Genomic DNA, 23,750 nt, shown 5'->3' on the forward strand with positions numbered 1-23,750 from the left:
ACTTGAATGCATGACAGATTTGGTCTCTTGAATTTCCTCCATTTTAAAAAGAATTAGATGGCTATTTTGAGCATTAGGTATTTATAGGTTAGAGAAGTATTTCCATAGTATGCTATAGTTGTTTCTGCAAAAGAAATTATTTATTTATTTTATTTCAAAAAATAGATGTAAAAACATGCAATACTTACTCTGTTGGCAGTTTCTTCCCATAAATTCACCTGGACATTCACAGGAATAGTTGGCAACGAGATCTGTACAGATTCCACCATTCTTGCAGGGTTCGGCTTCACATTCATTTACATCTGCAAGAAGCAAAACCCATAATGTCAGTATTAGCAAAAAGAAATTGTAAAAGCAATAAGCACATGTTTCAAAGCACTAAACCACAACATATTTATACAATTGACATTAGAAGACATACCTTCTTTTGCCCAGCAAACATGCTGAGTAAAGGATGTGACTAAACAGGTCATGCTTTAGGAAAAAACCACTGCAATCTCATATAAATTTAGCTAGTTTCATATACCTTCTAAAGTTTTACTACGTCCCATCACACAACATAATTTAAAGTTTTGCTCAGGGATTTTCACTGTAACTTCCAGAGGACATCAGGGCCACAAGTCATAGTTGAGCCTTAAATAAACAAATTCAATTAGTTCTAACAGAGTACTCATTAGTGATCCTCGCAACTTCAAGAAATGTAGCTACTTCTTTATCAACAGATGCCAGTTAAGAATGTGTCTCAGTTCATCTTAATTCATTAAGCATCTAATTGACAAGGTTGTTTAACCGTCTAAAAAATTTCCTTCCTGTGCATGAGTTAGTGGGCAAATTGAAACTAATAGCTTGATCCAGAAGCTTGCAAATTTTATTAAATTCAAAAGACAGAAAAGGTGGTTAATTTCATTTGAGTTTCCCTTTTCCACTACACTTTGTCAAATGCTGCAAGAATAATACTCCCCCATGTTTTTCAGTGTAGTAACCTTCAAGTATAACATCAGAGTCTTTTTCTCAAATGTACTAGAGTATTATTCAGTCATCATAAACAGACAGATGAAGGATAATGATATCTCATAATTAAAATTCTCCATCTCTGCATTTATGTTTATTCTGTATGGAGTAGAAACATTGTATGGATTTTATACATCATTGTCTCAAAGGGCTGCATCAATGCATACAGTTAAGTATTTAAAAGATGGTAGCCCACACCAGCTTCATTAAGTCCTGTTGCATTAGACACTGTAAACAGCAAACAGAAAAGCAGTCTTTAGCTTGTTCTAGAATTTTACTTCATTCAATTTTGCTTAAGTGCATATTCATTTTGAATACAGTTGCTGATAAAGCACCTATGTGCATAGCACAGAAATAAGTTCAAATGAGAAGACAACAGAGATGAACTAGTGGCATTCATTGGTGGCTGAAATGCACTACAAATTGAAGTAGTACTCCTCACTGTTGTGTTGAATCTGCTTCTGTCCCCAAAATGCAAACCTGGTTTGCACTGGCTTATGCAAACTAAAGAAGATGCTACATAAGGTCTAAATCTGATGCAATAAGGCTTGTGCGGAAGAAGCAGAATTCAGCTCTGTCAATAAAGTTGCTTGATTTCTGGTACTTGAGTATGTAACTTTTGTACTTTTAATTTGTTTTTTTACATTTACTAGGAATCTATGTACAAAAATTCAGTGGTTTAATATACACAACTTGCCTACCTCTGATTGATTTTGTGATGTCTCCAAGGGACTCTGTGCCTCCAGTCTTTTCTGCAGATCCAAAAAGCTGTGTAGCTTTTAAATTATGTCTGCAATGTATGGGAGGTAGGTTGAAAACTGGCTGAATGGCCAGGACCAGAGGGTGTTGATCAGTGGTATGAAGTCTAGCTGGAGGCCAGTAATTATCAGTGTACCACTAGAGCCAATACTGGTCTGATCCTGTTCAGCATCTTCACTAATGATCTGCATGGGCAGAATTGACCCTCACTGAGTTTGCTGATGACACAAAACTGGGAAGAGCAGCCGATACACCAGATGGGTGTGCTGCCGTCCAGAGGGACCTCAACAGGCTGGAGAAATGGGCTGAACAGGAACCTCATGAAGCTCAACAGGGGAAGTGCCAAGTCCTGCCTCTGCCCCTGGGGAGGAACAGCCCCATGCACCAGGACATGTTGGCCAACTGACCAGCTGGAAAGCAGCTTGGCAGAGAAGGACCTGGGGGTCCTGGTGGACAACAAGTTGACCATGAGACAGCAATGTGCCCTCCTGGCAAAGGCGGCCAACACCCTCCTGGGCTGCATCAGGCAGCGCATTGCCAGCAGGTTGAGGGAGCTGATCCTTCTCTCTGCTCAGTACTGGTGAGTCCTGGGTCCAGTTCTGGGCTGCTCAGTATAAAAGAGACATGGACTTACTGGAGAGAGTCCAACAAAGGGCCACTAAGATCATGAAGGGACTAGAGCACCTCACTTGCGAGGAAAGGCTGAGAGAGCTGGTACTGTTTAGCTTAAAGTAGAGGAGGGTCAGGAGGAAACTCCTCAATGTATATAAATACCTGAATGGAACGTGCAAAGAAGATGGAGCCAAGCTCTTTTCAGTGGTGGCCAGTGACAGGACAAGAGGCAATGGGCACAACCTGAAACAGGGCGTTTCATCTCAACGTCAGAAACCACTTTTTTACTGTAAGCGTGACTAAGCAGTGGCTTAGGCTGGTCAGGGAGTTTGTGGATTCTCCATCTCTGGAGATATTCAAAATCCATTTGGATATAGTGCTGGGCAACCAGCTCTAGGTGGCCCTGCTTGAGCAGGAGGAGGTGGACCAGATGACCTCCCAAGGTCCCTTTTACCCTCAACCCTTCTGTGATTCTGTGATAATCTTTCCATTGCTGTGAAGAGAAATGCAGGGACAGACCTCCAGCTAAATGTGGAGGCTAGTTTCAGTCCTTTGAACAAGAAAAAATTCAGATTTTTATACTAAAATTGATGATGGTTACTGATCTCTGAGCTTCTTTTTAATCCCTTGTGTCTTACTATTTGTTGCCCATAAAGATATTACATACTGGACTAATAAAAATTCATAGTGTTAGCTGAATTTCTGTCTATTAAAGAGGAAGAAGAGGAGTACCAGCTTAGCGTGCGAGAAATAAAACCTGCCAAGGGAAATGACCAAAGAACAGACCTGCTCAATTCTCAATTAAATTCTTTATATGTATTTATAAAACTTAATAAGATTCTTCAGCTCCCTATTTGCCTTTTTAAGCAAAGCCCATTAACCTTAACATTTTCATCAGGTTATTCATCATTTTCATACAGGCTAACACATTTGTGGGAAAAAAAATATCAAGGTCACTGTGAACTAAAAAACATTAAATGAACATATGAACTATCTCTTACTTGGTGAAATAAAGGTAGTAATTTATCCTCTTAAAAGCTTTTCTGTGTAAAGATAATATCTTCTCAAGATATTTAAATGTTTCTGATTTGCCATTCATATTGAAATATGTAGGAAAAAATGCACAGCTTTCCAGCATATTTCATATTGTCTATGCAATGATGTAGAAAACAAACTGAACCTTAAGTACCAAGTAGTTCTAAAGCAATCCTCACATTCTATCCCTATGGAGCAATTAGCTATGATCAGTGCAGAAAGATGGAAGTTTATTATTATTATATTTGTTACTTGGATCCTACAGTGATTTTTTTCCCAGTAATTTGAGAACCTTCAGTCCTATCAGTTCAGACAAGTATGTCATATTTGATGAATGAGGAAAGACTAGCTCATTGTAGCAGCATGTTTGATACCAGAACAGACATTTATTTGGAAAGATAACAACTAACTGTGTTAAAGAAAGGAGCATAAGTTCTACAGAATTATTTAATTTACTATTCATTATTTCATTTGATTGAATGTGCAGATGTAGAATATTTAATTAAAAGAGGTTCCTGCAAATTGTGGTCAGCTTTTGTTCAAATTCCTAGGTGTGCCAATTATGATACTAAGCCTTACACCAGCTGGTCTGTTTCCTTCTTCTAAAACATATATATTCCCTTTTTAACTTTGTTATATTGTCACTATTAGAAGTAAATTTGAATAGAAATTTTAAAATACTCCAGAGTTACTGAAGTAGTTGTTCCTAAAGACAATAAAAGTTCCCAAAGAAAAGCTCTCTGTATGTTGTCAGATACAAATTCTTCACCGACTATGCAATCAAACTACCTAAGTGATAAGGATGTGCTTTTAATGTAAATTAACTAATATAAAGTAAAATCACTGTAGGTCGCTCATGATTTTTCAGGTAAGCTTAGGTTAGATTTTGAAGTGTTGTTCAGATAACAATCTTATACACTGCAGTAACTATAACACAGGTAGCTGGGTACTACCAGAGAACTGAGTTCCTCACAGAGGGACCTAGTAAGACTCTTAAATACTGAGTGAAATGGGGTCCTGAAGAGGTTTAACTGCCAGCACAGGAAAAGCCTGTATTTCTAAAAAGTGTCCAGGTTAGCTGAAAACAAACAAACAACCAAAAAAACCCAACCCTTCCCAAACCACCCCTGGTCTGTGACCCATCCCCCCAAGATTTCTCTACCGAAGATGGATTCTAAATTTCATAGTGGTGAAGGAACAAGGAAACACTGACCATTTTCTGAAAACAGACTGATCCTTGCATAATAGCTTGAAGGGCAAAGACAGTTGATCAGGAAGTAAAGGCTATGCTAAGGTTTCTTTTTATGTTGAAGATGATTAATTTTACATTTCCTACCTCGTAAGATCAAACCATAACTACAAAGCTATTAAGCACACTTCTGTTTGAAGCACAGTCATTGTGCACCCTGGAACAGAAGTATGCTGTCAGAAACTGGGCAACTAGGAGACAGCTTCACTATATTACATAGTGATTTGGAGAACCATTGTGAAGCAGAGTTCTGGGGTTTTGTCCTTCTTTGCTAGATTATTTATTATATTTAACCCTCGAAGTATTTAATAAACATGAATAAAGCCTAGTACTGTACTTGCAAACATAATATAATTAAAAAGCCACAATCCTAATTTGACTTCACCTGTTAAATAGTCACACGTGTTTTTCTGAAAAATTACACCACATGAAATAAGTATACAAATTATGTAACTGTTTTAATAAAAGATTTAACTATTACTTCCAGTAATTTGAGTTCTTCAGCAAGCTACTTGATGTAAACCTGGCTTTTTGTGATGAAGGGACTGATAAGCTCAATCAGTTGTTTTTGCCAACACAGCTTGTGTTTTGGCTGCAAGTGCACACCAGTATCTTGTTCCTGTCCCCTGCTTCCTTGTTCTTTATGTAGCCCAAATTCCTGGTTCCTGCCACCTGAACCTTTGTTTCTGATCCAGGACTACCTTTTGCAGTACAGACTTCCTGAGTTCCCTCCTGCTGACAAGTACATTCTTTCCTTATCCCTTGATTTTATACTTGTTTTGGCTTCCTGATCACACTTGATCTGCTCATCTCAACTGTAAGTCATGTTTTTAATCAGACTTCTATCTTGATAGAACAGTTGGCCTGTCAGAACCACAGAATCTAGGTTCAAGTGTCCATACTGGAAGTCAAATTGGCCTTTAGTAGGAGCACTGATTAGACATAATCCAGTTATGCCTTACTAATATTGCAAATATTTTCTTCCATAATAAAGTCAATTTAGTGTATAGAAAACAGATGCCAACAGAAGATCAACTGGTTATAAACTCTGTATCATAACTGGCTTCTATGAGGACCCACAACTATACACTGGTTAAAGATCAAGTCACAATTTGAGAAATATGATACCCACCCCTGCCCTGAATTTTTTTTATTTTTAAAGAAAACCAGAAAACTTAGAAAATTCCCTCCCCAGTTGTATTTCAAAGTAGAAGTTGTTGATAACTAACATGTTCAAATACCTTTATATTTGGAAACTGGTAAGGCATAAAGTGGAGCTTAGTCTAGGCTTTTCTTGTAGTTCCTTGATGGTTCTTGATATATTTTTAAAATGTATTCACTGTATTATTTTCTATTGTATATTGATCCTGAAGGTTTAATTACATGAATAAGTACTGTATGAGTAAGACCACACAAAGTATATGATCTTGCTTGCAGAAGTTTGTAATAGCCTGTTATTGTTTAAACATGAGCCTTCAGATATTCAAATTTTTCATTATTACTTTCTTAATAAATGCCATGAAAGTCAGATTATGTACTCTTTTTTTCTTATTACAGATTTGTACCAATTTGCTCAAGCACCATATTTTTTACCAGACATTAAATGGTAAAGCTCCATTGAAAAGAATAAAATTGGACCAATTTTATTTGGTAAAGAATCTGCCTTGAGAATCAATAGACTTTAAAACGGCTATCTTAACACTGAGCTACTTAAATGATAAAATTTGAAGCATTACAGCAATTCACATATAGAAGGACACATCTCCTTTAAAAGTAGGAGGCTCTTGGTAAAATATTAAAAAAAAAAAAAAAAAAAAGAAATGAAAATGTTCTTTCTCATATTCCTGTGGTTTGCTACAACAATCTTAAATTGTAAAGGTCTCCCAAACGAGGACGATCTCATTTTTTTCTAAAAAGTTTAAAAAAAAAAAAAAAAAATTTGTATTTAAACAGAATGAATAAGCATCACCAAAAAGTTTGCGAGCACAGGTAGATCACCTTCAATTTTTGGTTAAAAGATACAGAAGAGATAAGTAATTACCATGATAATAATTCATTTTATTATTGTTAATTATAGGTTTAAGAAAGTTTCTAACCTGCTTCTGAAGAAGTTTTTGGCTGTAATTAATTTAAACAAAAAATAAGCTGTAACTTCAGCTATAACTGTTCCTTGATTTAACCAGGATTATACAAAAACAAGCACTAATACATTACTGGTACAACCCTGGTGTGAAACATTTAAAAAGAACTAGAGCATATTCTCATGAAATTTGGGAATTTAGTATATATTATTAAATCTGAACTGGATGTATTCAATGCATATTCAACACAGAACAGACATCTGTTAAAATTCAGTGGTTTGATTGCTTTTGCAAAGCTAGTTTCCTGACCACAGAAGGCTCTAAAAATGCTGTGCCAAATAACCTGCAGGAAACTTCAACTATAATGTCATACTGAAGTGATTCACTGTTCAGATATCCTTATTATCTGGTACAGAAAGCAGAAAACAGCTTTACACTTGAAACGAAAAAGTACAAGCCTCTTGCTCCTCATCCTTAGACACTAAACATTATACTACCCCTGCTGTCATTATTCTACATAAAGTTTTCCTTCTCCTCCAAGTATTTGGGACAACATACTGTGGTAAATGTCCTCCAGAATAATCCATTACAGAGCTGCCTATTAGAATCTTTCCTGAATTAATCAGTACAAATATTTCAGATACTATTATTCTATTAAGAAGAGAGTAAGTCAGGTAAGAGAGTTACTAAAGTTGTGTTCTGAACCCAAAAGAGGCATTCTAAATAAGCAAGCCAAGGAAATAAAAATAATGTCTATACATAAGCCTGAACTTTTGGCTTGACTATGCATGAATGTTTGAGATATCTCATAACCAGCAATACATGTTAATGTCTAAACATTCAACCATTTCTAAAGGTTGGACCAGACGATCTTATGAGATCCCTTCCAACCCGGACTGTTCTATGATTGTATAACAAAAACAATTCTGAAAAGAGTTCAGCTGCTCTTATCTAGAGTTCTGTCAGGAACTGCCTCTTATGCATCCTTCCTCATATAACAGGCTTGCCTTGCAGAGCAATTTTATGTTCTCTTAGGTTTCTTTAGACTAATTTATAATTTTTTCATTATGTCTAACAAGCCCTCTTAAAAAAAAAAAAAAAAAAAAAGACTTCATGCTACCTGTAAACATTGATCTTTTTCCTTAGTTTGGAAAAAATCAAGTGTTATTTCCTATCCTGGTGGTTTTTGAAATAGTTTTAGGTCAACTTGTTTCAAGAAAAATAGGAATATATAGCTATGATTCTGTTCACCTTGATTCATAAAGAAATCTGAATTCTGAGAAACTGAAAATGAAAAAATATGTCAAAGTTCTTTTATATGACATTTTCTTCAATCTAATGTGGCAAGTAAAATCTTTAATTTTGACAAAACAGCATTTTTTATTATGACTAATTCCTTTCCCCGCCAGTTCATTTAACATCTTTTCCACCTATAATTCACACCTCTGTTCAAAGTAATGCTGTTATTGTATCAGCAAATCACCTGTAGCATCTATCTGTAAAATCACATTTTAAAATAGATTTATTATCTATAGCATTATCCCAGCTTTCTTCATGTTCTATAATGGCATTTCCCCTATGCAACCCTCACTTAAACAAAAATTTCCAAATTAAATTTAAAGTTTTCAAGTCACTTATGAATACATTTCTATACAATAGTAATTATAACCACAGTTTTCAGAATGCTAAGATTAACTGTAGAACTACCAGAAAAATAATAATAAAAAAATTAACAAGAAAAAGACCCAATGAAATAGTTTGCAGAATACTGTTCTTCTTCTGGGACTTTGAATTAAGACCAGAAAAAAAAAAAAGAAAAAAATTACTCAGTTTAAGAATTGCTAGGAACCTACAGGGGCAACTTCTATGAACACTGCAAAGTTTATGCATCACTCCAATATACACATTTAGCATTTTATGTGCTATGCACATTTTATAATGTGCGGGTTTTCTAGCAAGAGAGCAAATATTAATTATTTCTGTATTTTTACACTCCAAAAGTGGTTTTCAATTGTTTTCCTTAGAAACTATTGGAAACTATGTAAAAGAATGGTGAGATCACATAATTAATTTCATAAAGTCTAATGGGACCTTCTAGAGAGAGTATAAAGGTGCCTGTTGACTTTGAAGGACTTTGAGCAGATTCTGAATAAGGTAGGGCTCTACAGGAATCTTCCCCACAGTAACTATAAATCTTGTTACATTCACAGCAATATTTTCATACTTTTTTGTGTATTTTGAGGAAACTTTTTTTTACCTCCATTTCTGTCTTGAAAACTCCCATAAAATAAATGAGAAAACCGACTATCACTCTGATCATACAATGAAATTGAGATCTGCATTGGTACCTAGTGCCTGTCTTGCAAAATTTTTATTTTTTAGTTACAGCCACTAAAAAGCTATTATAATTTTCTCCGTGGAGTCACACTTACAACACTGGACTATGTCAGTATTTCCTGATCTTCTATTTACTGGTTTAAATTCACATTTAATGGATTTTCATCTAAGGTAATTTAAATTTAATAGAATTTTGGAATAGCATTCCCAGGACCTTTCTTATTAGTTATAAGATAGTTGGTACTTTAAAAGTTTTTATATGAATTGAAGCAGATTTTTCATTTTTAATTACTTTTAATGTATACTGGCATGAAAATCTTTGTCCCATTAAATAACGTACCATTTAATTTGACACTGTAGAAGCATGTCTTCAGGGCAACAATTCCTATCGTTTCCAATGAACCTTATTAAAATAATTGGCTATTTATATAACAAGCATTTGACAAATCATTTTAACTGTAGTTGAGAAAAAAACCCTCTTATTAAAAAGTGAATCAACTTGTGAATCATTTTTTATTACAAGCAATGCTCCAAAAATCTCAACTTCGCAAGGAAACTTAAATTATCCAGCATTAGACTATAACCTCTAACTGGATTATTTGCTAAAATACTGTAGGTGGGCTCATGGCAAGAACTCCAATTATTTTCAAAGCAAGTTTGAACCCAGATCAGTGAATTAGCATATTTCCCTTCACATATCCAAAAATAATTGTATTCTTTCAAAATGTAGTTGTTTATGCATTTCAGAATAGAGTGAGGGTAGGGATATATCTTTTTCACATGAGTACAGTTATGGCATGTGTTTTCAAAAATGTTATTAGACCAACAAGTCCTGGAGGATATGATGATGGATGTTCTAAAATGACTAAAACAGATGGTTGTATTTGTTCACATGTCTGTATTTGATATACACGGGGTGAAGTGTATTCCTTTATGACCAATCTATATACATCTCATTTAAGCTCTCATAAAAAGTCATCTGTGGGACTTCAGTACACTTATGTTGCATAAGTGCATATAAATATGCTGTGTAAAGGTCATTTCTACTCTTTGCTAATACCTTTCAAATTCATACTCCTAGTTGCTCATAAATATTTGCATGTTTTACTGTTTATGAATCTTATTGTTAATCACAGAAATAATCTAGCACTCTAAATAGGAAAATGGGTTAGATATTTTGGCAGTTCTCTAACCTTTTTTTCCCCTCTAGCGGCTGTGGAGTACCACATTTTATTACATTTAACATACATGGACACATATTAGATTAAGAGCATATTTATAAATCACTTAAGAGTTATGGAGGGTTAATAAATGAATGGATGGCTCAATACATGATTAACCAAATGTCTGTTATTCACTATAGCAAATCACTATTTTCATTACAACCGTTGTTACATCCTTAGTCCTATAAGGATTATACGTTTGCTTATAGTATGTGTACACAAACATAAGAGCAAGAGGAAAGACCTGGGGAACTACAAGTCAGTCAATCTCACCTCAGGCCCCAGGAAGGTGATGAAGAAAACCGTCCTAAAAACCATTTCCCAACACATTAGGGACAAGAAGGTGATGCAAAGTAGTCGGCATGGATTTATGAGGGAGAAACCATGCTTGACCAAGCTGATAGCCTACTACAATGAGGTCACTGGGTCAGTGGATGGGGGTGAGCAGTGGATATTGTTTACCTCAACTTCAGTAAAACTTGTAACACTGTCTCCTGTAACATAGGCAGGCTGACTGTGCAGGTTAGATAAGTGAACAGTGAGATGTATTACAAAACAGATGAATGGTTGGGCCGAGGGTAGTGATAGCGGTAGAAAGTCCAGTTGCAGGCAAAACACTGGTGGTGTATCCCAGGGATCAATACAAGAGCCAACACTGTTCAACATCTTCATTAATGACCCAGACACTAGGACAGAGCGCACCCTCCCCAAGTTTGCTGATGACACAAAACCGGGAGGAGCGGCCGATACGCCAGATGGGTGTGCTGCCGTCCAGAGGGACCTCAACAGGCTGGAGAAATGGGCTGAACAGGAACCTCATGAAGCTCAACAGGGGAAGTGCCAAGTCCTGCCTCTGCCCCTGGGGAGGAACAGCCCCATGCACCAGGACATGTTGGCCAACTGACCAGCTGGAAAGCAGCTTGGCAGAGAAGGACCTGGGGGTCCTGGTGGACAACAAGTTGACCATGAGACAGCAATGTGCCCTCCTGGCAAAGGCGGCCAACACCCTCCTGGGCTGCATCAGGCAGCGCATTGCCAGCAGGTTGAGGGAGCTGATCCTTCTTCTCTACTCAGCACTGGGGAGACACAGAATCATAGAATGATTTGGTTTGGGTTGGAAGGGACCTTCAGAGATCATCTAGTTCCAACCTCCCTGCTGTGGGCAGGGACATCTTTTATTAGATCAGGTTTCTCAAAGCCCCATCCAACCTAACCTTCAACACTTCCAGGCATGGGGCATCTGGAGTGCTGTGTCCAATGCTGGGCTTCCCAGTACAAAAAAGACATGGACTTTCTGGAGTCAGTCCAGCACAGGGCTATGGTGACTAAGGGACTGGAGCATCCGACCTACAACAAGATGCTGAGAGTGCTGAGACTGCTCAGTCTGCAGAAGGGGAGGCTTGGGGGACTCCTAGCTACATGTACAAATATCTGATGGGAGGGAATGAAGACAAAAGAGGCAGACTGTCTTCAGTGGTGCCCACCGACTGGACAAGAGGCAATGGGCTCTACTTAAAATACAAGAAACTCCATCTGAAGACATTTTCTTACAGTGAGAGTGGTCAGTCACAGGAGAGAGGTTGTGGAGTCTTCATCTGTGCAAATATTCAAAACATGATGGGACACGGTCCTCGGCAACCTGCTCTGTTTGACGCTGCTTGAGGATGGGGGTTGGACTATGTGATCTCCACAGGTCCTTTCCAAACTAAACAATTCTATGATTCAGTGATATATGCCTACAATATATATCCTATGTATATAGTATATATTATCTCTGGCAAATACACTTATTTGCTAACAACTTATCCGTCATTTTATCTTTTGGACTATGATAATTTCCTTGTCTCCTCTGCAAAGGTGAAAAGGAAGACCACATCTCCCTCCCCATATAAGACGCAAAATGTATATGAAGTAGTTTCCTCACATCACCAATGACTGTCTAGTACAGGAAGGGAAATATTTATTGCAGTGAATTCTGTCTCCATCTGACTGACAGCTCTATTATCTCAGGGCACATACACCCTGGTTGCTCTTCATGACTCACAGAGAATTATACGTCCTGCACTAAAACCATCTCTCAGAACTGGAACTTGTATTTATGGCAGCTGGCCCAGGCAATGTCACCTTTGCTTGATGATCACATCAGATAAGACCTATCCAAATAGTTTTATGCATTTTCCACGACTATGTTTAGCAGCTAAGGAATTGCCTTCCAGTCTATACATATCATCTGTACCATAACTTAGGGCCATGGGTGGTACAATCCCTGTAAAAGATTATTTTTGCTGAGAAATGGGAGGAGGTTCTCTCTCTGTTAGAGCACTGAAATAATGAAGTCAGAAATAAATACTGTAAACTGAATTTTAGATTCGGGCAAAGGTTCCTTTCACCTTTCACTTTTTTTCCTAATTTTGGTGTATGCCTTCTGCAGTGTTATTCTGAAGCTCCTTTAAGTATTAACTGACAAAATAGAAATGATGAGAAAAGAATGGACTAATTTGTCTGTAACAATGAAAACTACCGGTATGGAAGAGAATATTGTATTTAAACAAACTCTAAAAACTACATGAGAGTACTGATTGTATGCATAAACAGCTCTGCAAGATACACAAAAGGATCACATAGAATACATTTTCAGAACCAGATGCCTCACTGACTTGTGTAGAGGATAAAATGAAATCTGACAAGATTACAAAACTTACCTATTACTTGCAGGTAAATAGCAATTTAAATTCTCTTTTATGGTGTAATGCATACACACCTGGACCATGGAACATCAGTTCAATGCTAATGTTTTGTCATAAGGGGCAATTCCTGAATGCTATCATTATTGCTCATTCATGGCCAAGCACAGATCCCAGCAGAAGTCCTTCTGAGATGATAAGCAACTACTGAAGCTCTGTGCACTTGGGCAGAAAAGTATCACAGTAAGAACTAATAAGCTCCTCTGGAAAGCCTTAGGAGTATCTATGCTTTTATTAACAGCAATTACCAAAGGGGTGTGTATCAGTTTCAGCATTATATCTAATCTGTTAGAAGTGTAGAGCTGCCAATTCCACCTTTTATGTCCCTCTGCATGTTCCTGTCTCCCCACTCCTCTAGGACCCAGTACAGGCTACATTCAGTGACCTGATCCCACTGAAAATCCCTTCTTGCGATTAGTTTGTACACTTCCAGATCAGCCTGGTGAGATGATTCAGATTGAAGTTGGATGGGGATATACTCTCACGGAAGACTGGCATCATCACTTTTGGCAGTATCAGGCAATCACACCAGAGGATTAAACAAAATTCAGCCAGCTCAAGAGACTGCAGAAAGCCAAGTGCCTCTTGTGATGTCAGCCATTAACAAGTCATAAGAAAAGGAAGATAAACAAGATCTATTCATTGTTTTTGGTGTACTTGGAGAAAAACGTAGGCACAGATAGGTTATGTCTACATTTGTAAGTACTGTGGTCTTACAGAACTATAGTTGTAGAGTGAAGGGGACACTATGTCTGCATGTCCCTACACGCATCTCAGGGATGTGTTCTCTGTACAAGTTCAAGCCTGGATGGGTGGATGGAATGCCCATTTACCCACTGGAATGTTTTATGTGAATTCCTAGTGTGTACACAAGGAATTTAGACTACCAGACTATTTTATTTTAGATTATTTTCATCTCAAAGGGATCTAGTTCTTGTGCTCTGAGACTGCTGTCACATGAAGCAAAGCAGAGTAAGTGGAGATGATCAAGAGATTTTCTTTAAAAATGCACTCCTGGTTCAAACTAAAACACTCATCCAGATGCCCTACAGAAATAATTGCATGTTATTTAACACATCAGAATAAATGCAGGCTAGAAGAATATCCTGGGTATTCATATGCAAATGTGACAGCACCATGAGTTTTGCTTGAGATATTTTATGAATACAAAGGGAATACATTTGTAATGCAGATTGGTATATACTATTAGACTATTATCTCATTATATTGAGCTTCAAGTCAAAGTACTGTTTTTTCAAGTTTTGCACACATACGTAATGAGTCTGACGCTATATCCTTCTCTCCCTCTGTATACTGCTCACTTACAAATAAGCCCACTGATCTTAAAAATGTATCCACATGAATAAATACTACTTATAATTTCAAAAGAGTAGCTAGACTACTGAATAGATTTCTGGATCTTCCTTCTAAAAAGTTCTTTGGCTTCTTCAAGCTGTTCACTGGGTCTGTAGTATAAAAACAACACCTGATGACTAAACTTTTTCTTTCTTTAATTTTTAGAAAAATTGCCATGTGAATTGTTCAAGTTCCAAACATTAAAGTCAGTCATACAATTTTCAACTAGTTCAATGAACAATGGAAATACTAATATTCTATATAGTAATAGGGAACCGCACAGCTGTGTGCCAGCATGAGTTCCTAACAGAAGTACAGTATTTTAATTCCGCATCCTTGACACACCTACACACACAGAAGGTTGAGCACAGTGGTTCTTACAGGAGCAGAACAATAAAAAGAAAAAACAAGAAAAATATCTAAATTACAAAACATCTTTTTTCTAACAGCTGCTTCCTACACAGATGGATCAGACTGTGCCACTGTGTGACAAAATTCTAAATGATAAGTTTTGTCTCATTAAATAATGAGATTTCATTTCAAGATTTCATTTATCTTCATTATCTTCCTCAAAGAAACGTGCTGCTATACCTGTAATGAATCTGTGACTACAACAAAGACTGAAAGCAATCCTTCCTTTAAAGCTGTGGTGTGGCTGTGTTGATCCTTGTTGTGCTTTCAGTAGGTAGGACAATCCTAAACCATCACAATGGCTGAAATTCTCTTATAATTTCCTGTGTCTACCTAAACAGGCATAAAAAGTGGAAAGAAGGAACAGAGAACAGAAGCTCCAGTTTTCCTGTGTTTGTCTTCTAACCATCCATAATTCTATTACGGTTAATCGATTGTTCTCTTGTACAGGACACAGTGCACCCTCAGCAAGTTTGCAGATTAAACCAAGCTTAGTGATGTGGTCAATATGCTTGAGGGATGGAATGCCAGGATCCAGAGGGACCTTAGCAGTTTGGAGGAGTGGGCCCATGTGAATCTCATGAAGTTCAACAAGGCCAAGTGCAAGGTCCTGCACCTGGGTTGGGGCAAGCCCCTGTATCAGTACAGCCTGCAGGACGAAGGGATTGAGAGCAGCCCTGCAGAGAAGGACACAGGGGAACTGGTGGATGAAAAATTGGACATGAGCCGGCAATGTGTGATGGCAGCCCAGAAAGCTAATCATATTCCAGGCTACATAAAAAGAAACATGGCCAGCAGGTCAAGGGAGGTGATTCTTCCCCTCCACTCCTGTGAGACCCCACTTGGAGTACTGCATCCAGCTCTGGGCTCCCCAGTACAAGAAAGACATGGACCTGTTAGAGTGGATCCTCCTCCACAGGAGAGCTATGAGAAAGGTCAGTGGGCTGGAGTACCTCTTCTATGGAGAAAGCCAGAGTGAGTTGGGGATGTTCAGCCTGGAGAAGACAAGGCTCTGGGGAGAACTTATTGCAGCCTTTCAATATATTAAGGGGGGTTACAAGAAAGATGGAAAGAAACATTTTACCAGGGCCCATACTTACAGGACAAAAGGCAATGGTTTTAAACTGAAAGAGGGCAGATTTAGATTAGATACTAAGAAGAACTTTTTTCATGATGAGGGAGGTGAGACAGTGGAACAGGTTGCTCAGAGAAGTTGTGGAAACCCCATCCCTGGAAGTGTTCAAGTCCAGGTTGAGATGGGGCTTTGAGCAACCTGGTCTAGTGAAAGATGTCCCTGCCCATGGCAGCAGGGGGTGAGCTAGACGATCTTTGAAGGTCCCTTCCAACCCAAACCATTCTATGATTCTATGATCTATATCATCTAGTGGGTCACAGTTGCAAATATTAACACATTCAACAATAATAACGCCATACTGATCTAATAATGTGGTTAACACACTGTCTTAAGAGTTTCTTATTGATGCACTTTCTTGAAGAAAAGTTGTACAAGTGACAATTTGGGAACACCCCAATGTTTTTAAGTCACTTAGCATCTCAAAGCATCTTAGTCACTTAGCACATGACATGTGTCATAGAAACTCATGTGCAAAGTTTTAAGAAAAGGGCTTATGACCCTACAGAAAGCCAAGGATATTGGTCTCAATAACAAGCATTCTTTGTTAGAAAGATGGAGTCACATAAAGAGATGGAAAGCAGGCTCATTCACAAAGTGTATTGCTTGTCAAATTGACAAACGTGAAGGTAAAAGTGTACAATAATAGAAATCAGTTAGGATCAGTAATGCTATTTAAAGGACTCACTAACAAACAAGGTGAGTTTAGGTTTTCCAATCACTCTTACTCCACTTAAAGTCTGTTTTCCTTTGCAGAGCCTTTCTATGCCAAATCCTTGCTAAAAGAGCATTGAGAGCGTTCCCATGGAGAAGGCTAAGACTGAACAAAAAGAAAATGGACAATCGTCACACTTCTGGAAAGCTGCCAAAACCAGAATATTGAATTTGGGAAATGAAATAGAGAAAGCAAAGCAGTAAGAAATGGTTATTTTCTTGACTCAAGATCTCAAAAGCGAAAGAATGAATAGCATTTAAGTATTACAAAATTACCTTTTCCAGTGAAGAAAACAATCCTGTACCACTTTTCATAACAGAATTGAGATGAACATGTGCTTTTTGGTAAGTATGAAAAGGAATCCAAAAAAGGAGAACACAAAAGAATAAAATGACATTGAGATCCTAGATAATAGCTTTTGCTTGTTTGAATGGATAATCTTGAAGAAAACTGAAAATATTTATATAGTAGATACTGCATGGAATAATGCAGTATTAAGTGATAGAGAATAAGCATAACACATTGAGAGATATGGAATTCATTGTTGCTGCTCTTATCCAAGAAAACATTCTATTCATGTAAACTGAAGTTTGAGTGATGAGTGCGTCATTATGCATTTATCTGAAACACCCTATCTGTTTAACTATGAGATATTATATGTAAGAAATATAAACTCTAAACTCTGGTATGATAGCTTAAGTAAAAAAAAAAAACCATGAAAGTAGGAGTGTAAGAAACCAGATGAATCACAGTGTCCGGTTCCCTGTCTGTTACTGAAGAACCTCATATAAGTTCTGAAACAACTCATCATTTTCTTACAATATTTACCTGGTACAAAATAAGTGCAACAGCACAATGAATTTATTCTTCCACATTCTCATTTCACAAGCCGTGTAAGACCATTTACATATTGCTCTCAAAAAAGCAGTCTAGTTTTTGAAAATCTAGAAGGCAATCTTTGTGCCTTTTTTTGTAAAAGTGTTTTCATGCAACATTTGGAAGACTTTTTGCTAGTATTTTTGTGTAATGTATTCAGGAATATGAACAGTTATTCTCATTCTGAGGAAACCCACTGAAAAGGCATATTATAATATTTATGTTATAAAAGAGAGAATATGTGATGTTGACATTACAATGGGATAACTATTATTGAATGTAAAGAGATCATTTTTCATTCAGTATTTGTTATTAATTCAAATATAAAGAGGAACTTCTATGTGCAAAATATCTCCGTATGTTATCTTTTTAACGTAGAACATGAACCAATTTAATTTCTTTCACAATCAAACACCAAGTCATGTATTTTTGGAACATTAGTTTCTTGCCACAGTAAAATAATACTAATCATTAAGAAAGACAGTAATTAGGGGAAGAGAGATTTACCCTCCTACAAGAGATCTTTATAATGGCTATTTACAACCTAAGTGACTTTTATACCATAGAAACACACATCTTAAAAGTATCATTCATTGTATAGTTCAGTCAGTGTATAGGTCATAAGAAATCCACCCCTCTGTTCAATATCCCCATAAAACCCAAAAGCAATCAGGAAGATCTATTTCCTCCCACTATGACATCTTATGAAAGAAACTTAGGCATCAAAGAAGGCAGCTTAATAAAAGCCTTAGCTCAACATCCAGTTCTGGTTAAAACAGGAAAAATCGAAAAGATTCCAACAAAATGCTGCATAAAGAACATAGAAAGTACTGTAAGGATCTTCTACCAAATAAATGATACAGCTTTGTCTTCAGTACAGGTCGCTGTCGCAGTAAAATATACCACAGAACAGAAAAGGTTTTGAGAATGCCACTGAGAAACCATTTAAAAGTCCTGCAAAAACTCTCATGTGAAACAGAAAAGGAAACAATTTTAACTGTTTGCATAGGAAAAATAAGAGGGAGCATGACAAATTGTATTGGTTTTATGTGGCAAGGTTTTGGTAGCGGGGGGGGTTACAGGGGTGGCTCCTGTAAGAAGCTGCTGGAAGCTTCCCCTGTGTTCGAGAGAGAGCGAGCCCATACCAGCCGGCTCTAAGACGGACCCGCCGCTGGCCAAGGCCGAGCCAATCAGTGATAGTGGTAACGCCTCTGTGATAACATTTTTAAGAAGGAAAAAAAAGTTGGGACGCGGAAAACAGCCACCGGAGAGAGGAGTGAGAACATGTAAGAGAAACAAGCCTGCGGACACCAAGGTCAGTGAAGAAGGAGGGGGAGGAGATGCTCCAGGCGCCGGAGCGAAGATTCCCCTGCAGCCCGTGGTGAAGACCCTGGTGAGGCAGGCTGTCCCCCTGCAGTCCAGGGAGGTCCATGGTGGGGCAGATATCCACCTGCAGCCCGTGGAGGACCCCACGCCGGAGCAGGTGGGTTCCTGAAGGAGGCTGTGACCCCGTGGGAACCCTGCGCTGGAGCAGGTTCCTGGCAGGACCTGCGGATCTGTGGAGAGAGGAGCCCACGGAGCAGGTTTTCTGGCAGGACTTGTGACCCCGTGGGGGACCCACGCTGGAGCAGTCTGTGCGTGAAGGACTGCACACCGTGGAAAGGACCCATGCTGGAGCAGTTCGTGAAGAACTGCAGCCCGTGGGAATGGCCCACATTGGAGAAAGTTCGTGGAGGACTGTCTCCCGTGGGTGGGACCCCAAATTGGAGCAGGGGAAGAGTGTGATGAGCCCTCGCCCTGAGGAGGTGAAGCGGCAGAAAATAACATGTGATGACCGTAAACCCCATCCCTGTCCCCCTTGTGCCGCTGGGGGGGCTTGGTGGAGAAATCCAGGAGTGAAGTTGTGCCCGGGAAGAAGGGAGGGGTGGAGGGAAGGTGTTCTGAGATTTCGTTTTATTTCTCATTTACCTTACTCTGGCTGATTTGTAATAAAAAGTGAGCTAATTTTCCCTAAGCTGAGTCTGTTTTGCCCGTGATGGTAATTAGTGAATGATCTCTCCTGTCCTTATCTCGACCCGCAAGCTTTTTGTTATATTTTTCTCTCCCCTGTCCAGCTGAGGATGGGGGAGTGATAGAACGGCTTTGGTGGGCACCTGGCGTCCAGCCAGGGTCAACCCATCACAGTCTTTAAGGCATCCAGTACCTGAGAGAGTTAGCAGTGGTGGAAGTCATCTACAGTGATCTAGATGATGAGGAAGTCTCCAAAGATCCAGAGGATGTCCTGTGCACACGGGCCATGTGGCAAAAGGTGATTCAAGGTGCCCCAGCATCGTATTCTAACAGCTTGGCAGCAATGTATTGTCCAGATATGGAAACACCAACTGTGGAGAAAGTGTCGTCTTGGCTCCAAAACTTTGAGGAAAATCTCTGTGTTTCCTCATCCCTACAGGACAGTGCCTTGGCTGTTAGGGATGCTCCAAGAAATCAGTCCTCTCCTGCCCCAGTCAGAGGGAAAGGGAGCCTAAGGCGTATGCCACGTAGTACACTCTGGTTCTTCCTGCATGACCAAGGGGAGGACATGAGGAAGTGGGATGGTGAACCCACCTTTAAGCTGGAAGCCCGTGTGCGTGAACTGAGAGGGAAGACAGCTGTTAAGAAGGGGTCACCCAAGAAGAAGGCTGTCAGCGTAGTTGCTGTAGAGGCCCAAGAAAGCACTCAGCGATCCTCCAGGCATAGAAGAACTGAAACTACCTCCCTTGATTCTGGTGAGGGGACTTCTGGTCTAGTACCGCAAGGATCGGACAGTGAATATTCTGATGAGGAACAGCAATAGAGGGTCCCTGCCTTCAGCCAGGAGGAGGAGAGGGATGACCGGATATACTGGACTGTGTGGATTCGATGGCCTGGCACATCAGACCCACAGAAGTATAAGGCTTTGGTAGACACTGGTGCACAGTGTACACTGATGCCATCAGGATACAGGGGCACGGAACCCATCTGGATCTCTGGAGTGACAGGGGGATGCCAAGAATTGACTATACTGGAGGCTGAAGTGAGCTTGACAGGGGACAAGTGGGAAAAACACCCCATTGTGACCGGCCTAGAGGCCCCTTGTATCCTTGGCATTGACTACCTCAAGAGAGGGTACTTCAAGGACCCAAAGGGGTACCGATGGGCTTTTGGTGTAGCCACTGTAAATGCAGAGAAGATCAAACAGCTATCTACTCTGCCTGGCCTCTTGGAAGATCCCTTCATTGTGGGATTGTTGCAAGTTGAAGAACAGCAGGTGCCAATCGCTACCAGGACGGTGCACCGTCGGCAATATCGGACAAACCGAGACTCCCTGGCTCCCATCCATGAGCTGATTCATCACCTAGAGAGCCAAGGAGTCATCAGCAAGACTCATTCACCTTTTAATAGTCCTATATGGCCAGTGCAAAAGTCTGATGGAGGGTGGAGGTTAACAGTAGATTATCGCGGCCTGAATGAAGTGACACCGCCACTGAGTGCTGCTGTACCAGACATGTTAGAGCTCCAATATGAACTGGCATCAAAGGCAGCCACGTGGTATGCTACAATTGATATTGCCAATGCATTTTTCTCCATTCCTTTGGCAGCAGAGTGCAGGCCACAGTTTGCTTTCACATGGAGAGGCGTCCAATACACCTGGAATCGACTGCCCCAGGGGTGGAAGCACAGTCCTACCATTTGTCATGGATTAATCCAAACAGCACTGGAACAAGGCGAAGCCCCTGAACATTTACAATACATAGATGACATCATCGTGTGGGGCAATGAGGCAGAAGAAGTGTTTGAGAAGGGGAAAAGAATAATTCAGATTCTTCTGAAAGCTGGTTTCTCCATAAAGAAAAGCAAGGTCAAGGGACCTGCACAGGAGAGTCAGTTCTTGGGAATAAAATGGCAGGATGGACGCCGTCATGTCCCTATGGATGTGGTTAACAAGATAGCATCTATGTCTCCACCAGCTAACAAGAAAGAAACACAAGCTTTCCTAGGCCTTGTGGGGTTCTGGAGAATGCATATTCCAGGTTACAGTCAGCTTGTGAGCCCTCTCTATCGAGTAACACAGAAAAAGAACTATTTTGAATGGGGCCCTGAACAACAACAAGCCTTTGAGCATATCAGACAAGAAATAGCTCGTGCAGTAGCTCTTGGGCCTGTCCGGACAGGACCAGATGTGCGAAATATACTCTACACTGCAGCTGGGGATCATGGTCTCACCTGGAGCCTGTGGCAGAAAACACCAGGAGAAACCCGAGGTCGACCATTAGGGTTTTGGAGCCGGGGGTACCGAGGATCAGAAGCCCACTACACCCCGACTGAAAAAGAGATACTAGCAGCATATGAGGGGGTTCGAGCCGCTTCAGAAGTTGTTGGTACAGAAGCATATCTCCTCTTGGAACCACGATTGCCCGTGCTACACTGGATGTTCAAAGGAAACATCCCCTCTACACATCATGCAACCAGCGCTACATGGAGTAAGCGGATAGCATTGATCACGCAACGGGCTCGACTGGGGAAATCTAACTGCCCAGGAATTCTGGAAGAGATCATGGACTGGCCAGAAGGCAGAGATTTTGGAGCATCACCTGAGGAGGTGGCTCGTGCCCAAGAGGCACCACCATATAATGAGTTATCAGAAGACGAAAGGTGTTATGCTTTGTTTACTGATGGATCCTGTCGTGTGGTAGGGAACCATCGGAAGAGGAAAGCTGCTGTGTGGAGTCCCACACGCCAAGTCGTTGAGGCCACTGAAGGAGAAGGCGAGTCAAGTCAGTTTGCAGAAGTGAAAGCCATCCAACTAGCCCTAAACATTGCTGAACGAGAAAAATGGCTGGTACTCTACCTCTATACCGACTCCTGGATGGTGGCTAATGCCCTATGGGGGTGGCTACAGCAGTGGAAGAAGACCAATTGGCAACGCAGGGGTAAACCCATCTGGGCAGCAGCATTGTGGCAGGACATTGCTGCCCGTGTAGAACACATAACTCTAAGGGTACGTCATGTAGATGCTCACGTGCCCAAAAGCCGTGCCACTGAAGAACATCGAAATAATGAACAGGTAGACAAGGCTGCCAAAATAGAAATAGCTCAGGTGGACCTGGACTGGGACCGTAAAGGTGAGCTATTTGTAGCTCGATGGGCCCATGAGACATCGGGACATCTAGGGAGAGATGCAACATATAGGTGGGCTCGTGATCGAGGGGTGGACCTGACCATGGAGGCCATTACGCAGGTCACTCATGAATGTGAAACATGTGCTGCAATCAAACGAGCCACCAGAGTAAAGTCTCCCTGGAACAGAGGGCGGTGGCTGGGTTTTCGATATGGCGAGGCCTGGCAAATTGACTACATTGGACCACTGCCGCGAACACGCCAAGGCAAGTGCTACATACTCACCATGGTGGAAGCAACTACTGGTTGGCTAGAAACATATCCTGTAAACCATGCCACTGCCCGAAACACCATCTTAGGCCTCGAAAGGCAAATTCTATGGCGACACGGTACCCCAGAAAGAATTGAATCAGACAATGGGACTCATTTCCGAAATAACCTCATAAGCTCCTGGGCAAAGAAACATGGCATTGAGTGGGTGTACCACATACCCTATCACCCGCAAGCATCTGGGAAAATTGAGAGATATAATGGACTGTTGAAGACTATGTTGAGAGCGCTAGGCAATGGGACATGGAAGCATTGGGATACAAATTTAGCAGAAGCCACTTGGCTAGTTAACACCAGAGGATCTGCTAACCGTCCTGGTCCTGCCCAAACAAAACCCCTACATACTGTGGGAGGAGATAAGGTCCCCGTAGTGCACATGGGGAAGTGGCTGGGGAAGGCAGTGTGGATTGCACCTCCCATGGGAAAAGGCAAACCCATTCGTGGGATTGTCTTTGCTCAGGGACCTGGGTGTACTTGGTGGGTAATGCGGAAGGATGGGGAGACCCAGTGTGTGCCTCAAGGACATTTAACCTTGGGGGAAAAATAATCTGTGATGTGAGTTGTATGTTGTAGGAAGTAATGTAGCAGGAATGACCTGAACTGCAGAGGAGTGAACTTCGCAAGGAACCAAAGTGCATCGGTGACCCAAACCAAGCTGGTGTTGGGGCCCAACGATCGAACATACTGCTTCTCCTGTCCTGACCACTCATCTTGATGGATGGGGCTCAAGTCATAACCTGTAT

The 23,750-nt window shown here is 40.2% G+C and overlaps 1 protein-coding gene across 1 annotated transcript in view; it reads right to left on the reverse strand.

The window, feature by feature from the left end:
- EDIL3 (EGF like repeats and discoidin domains 3) overlaps positions 1-23,750 on the reverse strand; it is a 269,327-nt gene that overhangs the window by 109,255 nt on the left and 136,322 nt on the right. The window contains exon 5 of the mRNA XM_069777348.1: positions 189-302. Coding sequence (XP_069633449.1) covers positions 189-302 — 114 coding nt within the window. The remainder of the gene's footprint in view (positions 1-188; positions 303-23,750) is intronic.

The sequence above is a fragment of the Haliaeetus albicilla genome, chromosome Z (assembly GCF_947461875.1).
Source record: "Haliaeetus albicilla chromosome Z, bHalAlb1.1, whole genome shotgun sequence".
Lineage (NCBI taxonomy): Eukaryota > Metazoa > Chordata > Aves > Accipitriformes > Accipitridae > Haliaeetus > Haliaeetus albicilla.